The sequence below is a fragment of the Euprymna scolopes genome, chromosome 11 (assembly GCF_053919585.1).
Source record: "Euprymna scolopes isolate OS-2025 chromosome 11, ASM5391958v1, whole genome shotgun sequence".
In the NCBI taxonomy this organism is placed as follows: domain Eukaryota; kingdom Metazoa; phylum Mollusca; class Cephalopoda; order Sepiida; family Sepiolidae; genus Euprymna; species Euprymna scolopes.
Window position 1 is genome coordinate 37274754 of NC_136492.1, and position 5488 is coordinate 37280241.

The 5488-nt window shown below is 34.0% G+C and overlaps 2 protein-coding genes across 2 annotated transcripts; both read left to right on the forward strand.

Moving 5' to 3' along the window:
* The first annotated feature begins 2429 nt into the window (after positions 1 to 2429).
* LOC145288118 (zinc finger MYM-type protein 1-like) lies at positions 2430 to 2870 on the forward strand. The gene has a single exon (XM_080136186.1). It carries the CDS (start codon positions 2430 to 2432, stop codon positions 2868 to 2870), a length of 441 nt encoding a protein of 146 aa, XP_079992312.1.
* A 151-nt stretch (positions 2871 to 3021) lies between these two features.
* On the forward strand, positions 3022 to 4281 carry LOC145288120 (uncharacterized). Its single transcript, XM_080136187.1, has 2 exons — positions 3022 to 3922; positions 4088 to 4281. Exons 1-2 carry the CDS (start codon positions 3022 to 3024, stop codon positions 4279 to 4281), a joined length of 1095 nt encoding a protein of 364 aa, XP_079992313.1.
* The last annotated feature ends 1207 nt before the right edge of the window (positions 4282 to 5488 follow it).

A 5488-nucleotide genomic window follows, 5' to 3' on the forward strand; every position in this document is an offset into this window, starting at 1 on the left:
CGAGAAGCCCCACCAGAAGCTACTGCCTGGGCGAGAATCTATTCACTAAATTACAATACAGCAGTCTCACAAATATAGAGATAGGGAGAGAAAATAAGGACATCTAAAGCGACTGCTCGGAAAAAAAAAACTCTGGAGAAAATACGTTTCATACAAGAATCTGCAAAAACAGTCAATTTAATAAAGTGATATCGAAAAATAACGTTCTTACAACTAATAACAAGTAAAAATCCACTTGATTATATTCTGATTTGATGACATGAGCTTTGGAAAGAACCATTTTCGAGACGAATCAGACAGCTTTGAAGGCTGTGAAATAGAGTGTTAAAACTAGAAAGAGAGAGAAAGAGAGAGAGAAAGAGAGATAGATAGGGTGATAGAGGATGAAAAAGAGAAAGGGTAAGCTACTACATTTGGGTTGAGGTCATGTAGCTTTCGTTATTTGTAATTATATAGGAAAGAATGGTAGTCTTTTAGGGGGAGGGCAACATAGGATATAAATATATATATATATATATATATATATATATATATATATATATATATATATATATATATATATCAGGGCCGTGCTTAGTGCCCCCGCAGACCCCGCAATTGCGGGGAGGGCCGCAAGGTCCTTGTGGGCCGCAAGGCTCCTGGATGCTGTAAGGCTCTTTTTAACATCGCAGAACTATTGCAATGAAAAAAAAGGACTAACTTGAAAATAATTATATTTGTACGTTGAAATTTATCAACTCGTCTTTCTCTCGCTATCAAATATTATATATATATATATATATATATATATATATATATATATATATATATGTGTGTGTGTGTGTGTGTGTATATAAATATATATATACGTATATGTATATTTATTTATATACATATATTTGAAGAGGCCTTTCGAGGCCCCGTCCATTTTTTAGAAATGAATTTCTAAAAGAAATAGATTATATATATCTGTTTCACCATAAAAAGAAATGTAAAAGTTTCAGACTTAGCGGCGCCGTTGTATTAGTTTATGGAATCTTTCAAAGTGAAATGGGTGAAGGGTTGGTTTTTTTTTTTTTTTTCACTGGAATCATTTTGACGTCCTTGCAGAAATCGAATTTTTTGTTAAGTGTTTTTTTTTTAATTTAGATTTTTTTTTTATTTCTTAATGCTTATTTCTTTTATGGTTTTAAATATTTTGGCTCATTGGATTCTTCTACGCATGCGTGATTTTATTTACTTTAATTTTTCATTAGCAGTCTTCGTTTTGTCCGTAACCCGTGATCATAATATACGCTACTATATTTTAAATTTTTCTGATCAAGTTTACTTTTCAAACTAAAAAAGACAAAAAAAAAAAAAATTAAAAAGAGATTTTGGCTTTAAAATAACCGTAAGTGGATTTCAATTTTCTTTTTTATTTTATTTTAAAGAAATTTAAAATGAAAGACTAAATACTGGCAATAGACGTCCTTTTTGCCAATACGAATATATTTTTTATTGAACTGTTTATTTGAATTTTCAATGAAAATCTTTAGATACATATACATTGCTGTTTGAAACCCTATTTGCAAATTAACGCCAATTCCTACATACAGTTTTTTTATACACATTATTACTAATGTTGTTTTTTTTACCTCGAGCTTGGATTCAATTTACTTGGCCTGTAACATTAGTGACAGTACACAGACACTTCATTACCTGTTATATCAGTAACATTTATTTAACAAAACAGCGTTAATCAAAGATCACATACTTGTTTCCATTTCCGGTAGTGGATTATTTGTTTTGCTTGATAGTATTCTAATTATTATTGAATATTGAGTCTAATCTAAAATGAAACGTGCTCACGAATTCAGCGGATCCCAGAAAAGAAAGTTGAAAATACAGAGAGTTGCAAATGCTATTGAAAAGACTCACAAGATATCTGAATTTTTCTCTTCAAACATCTCGCAGTTACATATACATAATAACACTGGCGTTGACACACAATCCGTTTCTGATTTTGAGTCTAAAAGTGGAGTGCCAGATGAGCAATGGCCCACCCATTCAACGTTCGAGCATACTGATCCAAGTTATGTGCCTTGTCGTGTCTCTGATGATCCTACTGATTGGAAAGAATTAAATGAAACACAGCGTATTAATTTGGTTTCGAAGGGTCCCGTCCAGCTGACAGATTATGATTTCCCATTAAACCAGGAAAACCCATCACGGAAGTTTTCTGAAAAGCACTATTATTTGACACTAAAAAATAATGAAACTCTTTGACGTTCTTGGCTTGTTTACTCGAAGTCTACAGATCAAGTTTTCTGTTTTGCCTGCCGTTTGTTCAGTAGTGAAAGCAAAAGTCGTGGGGCCTGTCTTCGGCCCAAGGATTTGGTAACCTGTGGAGCCGTCTGTCAAAAACTCTGAAGATACATGAACAATCAACTCATCATAAGGAATGCATGATGGTGTGGCATGATAAACGGTCAGGTAACTCTATTGACTTACAATCTAGTAAACTGATTCAGGAAGAGCAGACATATTGGAGAGCAGTTTTATTTCGTTTACTCAATATAATTCAATTTTTGGCTGAGAGAAATTTAGCTTTGCGTGGCACAAATGAAAAGTTTGGTGACACCAGAAATGGAAATTTTCTTGGAGAAGTGGAGCTAATAGCAAAATTTGACCCTGTCTTGTCTGAACATGTTAGACGCGCTAAGAGTGATCATTATCTGAGCAACCGCATTCAGAACGAACTTATCGAACTTCTTGCTAAGTCAATACGGAACAAAATCATTTCCAAAGTTCTTGCATCAAAATATTATAGCATAATACTAGATTGTACACCCGATATCAGTCACACAGACCAACTAAGTATTGTTCTTCGGGGAGTTGAATTTAAATAAGAATTTGGAGCGGAAATTTTTGAACACTTCGTTGAGTTTCTTGATGTGTATGATACAACTGGAAAGGGCCTTTTTGACAGCATTATCAACTTCCTGTCCAAATATGGCGTTGCCATAGAAGACTGCCGTGGCCAGGGTACGCGGATCTAACATGCGAGGAAAAAAACATGGAGTGCAGGCACGCTTCTTGGAAGTAAATAAAAAAGCTGCATACATGCCATGCGCCAGTCATCGACTTAATCTAGTAATTGCTGATGCTGCAAGGTCATCAATTACATCCATTTCTTTCTTTGGCTATCTGCAACGTATCTATAATTTGTTTGCCGCATCAACGAAGCGATGGGTTATTCTGAAGAAACACGTGACCCACTTTACAGTTAAAAGCCTTCCTGACACAAGATGGGAAGCAAAGGTAGAAGCTGTAAAATCATTACGTTTTCAGACAACAGAAATTTTGGAAGCGATTGAAGAGTTAGAAAGAGTGTCTTTAGATAATCGAGATGGATTTATTAGCACGGAATGTCGAGCTTTAGCCATTGAAGTCAGGAACTGGCGTTTCTTGGTTTGTTTGATTACATGGTATGACTTGCTTTTTCAAATAAACATAATAAGCAAAGCGCTACAGAGTCCTTCAATATGCATCAATGACCAAATTTCTCACATCGAGGCTGGCATGTCATTTGTTTCACAGTACAGACATGGAGGAGTGGCAATAGCTGAAGGGAAAGCAAAAGAATTAGCTGATGAACTTGAAGTAGATCGTGCCTATCCGGAACCAAGGAGAAGAAAAAAAATATGTCTTTTCAGCTACGAATCGTCAGATGAGTCAGATCATCAGACTGGTGAAGAAGTGTTTCGCCGAGAATTTTTCTATCCACTTGTAGATACAATTTCACAAAGTCTCCAGGAACGTTTTAAAAATATGAACGATTTCAAAAAAAAGTACGGGTGTTTGTGTAGCGCAAGTAACATGAAATCGGCAATAACATCAGACATGTTGCCGTCCAGTTGTGCTGCTTTGGCAAAAGGTATTGGAGAAGATGATATTGATTGTGAGAAACTTGAGAGAGAAATTATCAATTTCGTCAATCTCATGGACAATAAAAAGTGCATTACATTTTCCGCCATTGAATGTATAAATTATATAATGAAACACACACTTGTCGATTTATATCCCAACCTAGCTGTTGCACTCAGAATTGTAACTATATTGCCAGTTACAGTGGCATCCTGTGAACGTAGTTTCTCTAAACTGAAACTAATTAAAAACTTTCTTCGGAACTCAATGTCTCAGGGAAGACTGGCTGGCTTATCTGTTATAAGCATTGAACATGAACTAAGCCGAGAAATTGACACAGAGAATTTAGTACAGCAGTTTGCCACAGTGAAAGACAGAAAAGTGAAATTTTAAACATAAAGATGGTAGGTAAATAAATTTTCTTCGATTCCATTTTCAATTTTGGTTAAAACAGTTTACTGTTAATTTTTTCGACACTGGCCAAAGTTTTCTTTCGATTTGAATCTGTTGCTTTAGTATGCACAAAAAGAAATTTACTTGAGTAAATGAACCAATGAACATCTTTGGCACATACGTAGCCGGGAGCTCTTGTTCTTTAAAAAAATATGCATGTGTGAGTATGCACATTAGTCCCCCGGAGAAAGAAAGTAAACATCATGACACCTCATGTTTAACTTGATATTTACTACGTATAATTACGGCTTGGTAAGTAAATAATTACTATAGTCTCTCTTATTAGTGATTGATGTAACTATTTAAAAAAAATAATATCATTTATCGACGGTTATTCAAAATTATTAACTTTTCTCTGCTTGTTTACGAAAAAAAATGCAAAATGGCGACAAATTTGAATTTGTAATATTTACGTTTGTAACTTAAATTTTAAAATACTTAATGGTGATTTGGGGGGGGGGGCTTTTCTTTGTTTTAAAGTTTAATCTCTTTTCTTTAAATTGAATTGGTTATAAAGTAGTATTTTTCAATTTTAATATTTTTTTCTAAATGTTTAAACTTGAGGGGGGGATAAAAATGCTATTTTTTGGACACGCCTAATGCAGCAATAGCGCATTTATTAATTATCTTTTAAGTGAAATACTTTAACCAGATAACACGCTAAAAGTATGAGATAAATTAACAACAAAAAAATTAATGCATGTTTTAATAAGTTATTAAGTTTGTATCTATCTGGGGACTGGGGATGTAGAGGCTTTTTAGTGTTTAATGACTTTCTCCTAGATCGAGACATTTCAAAATGACTTGGTTACTTTTAATGTTGTTTTGATTTAATTCGTCCTCCCCCCTCCACCATACCAACACTTTTCGAAATAAACTCCTAAACTCTAATTTTGGACAGTATATCTAACTTTCTGTAGCAAAATAGTTTTAAAATTTGGGTTGACATTTTTTGAAAATCCCTTAAAAAACTGGTAGGAGATTGAGAGCCCAAACGCTCCTAAATGACTATAAAAATAGCTGCGAACTACTAAAAAGTAACTAATGGTTTTAAAAAGGTTAGCTGCAAAACACCAATTCTTCGATTTCTTCGTTTTTTTTTGTTCATGATTACGGAATATCTGCGTTCTTTCAAGAGCATGTTATT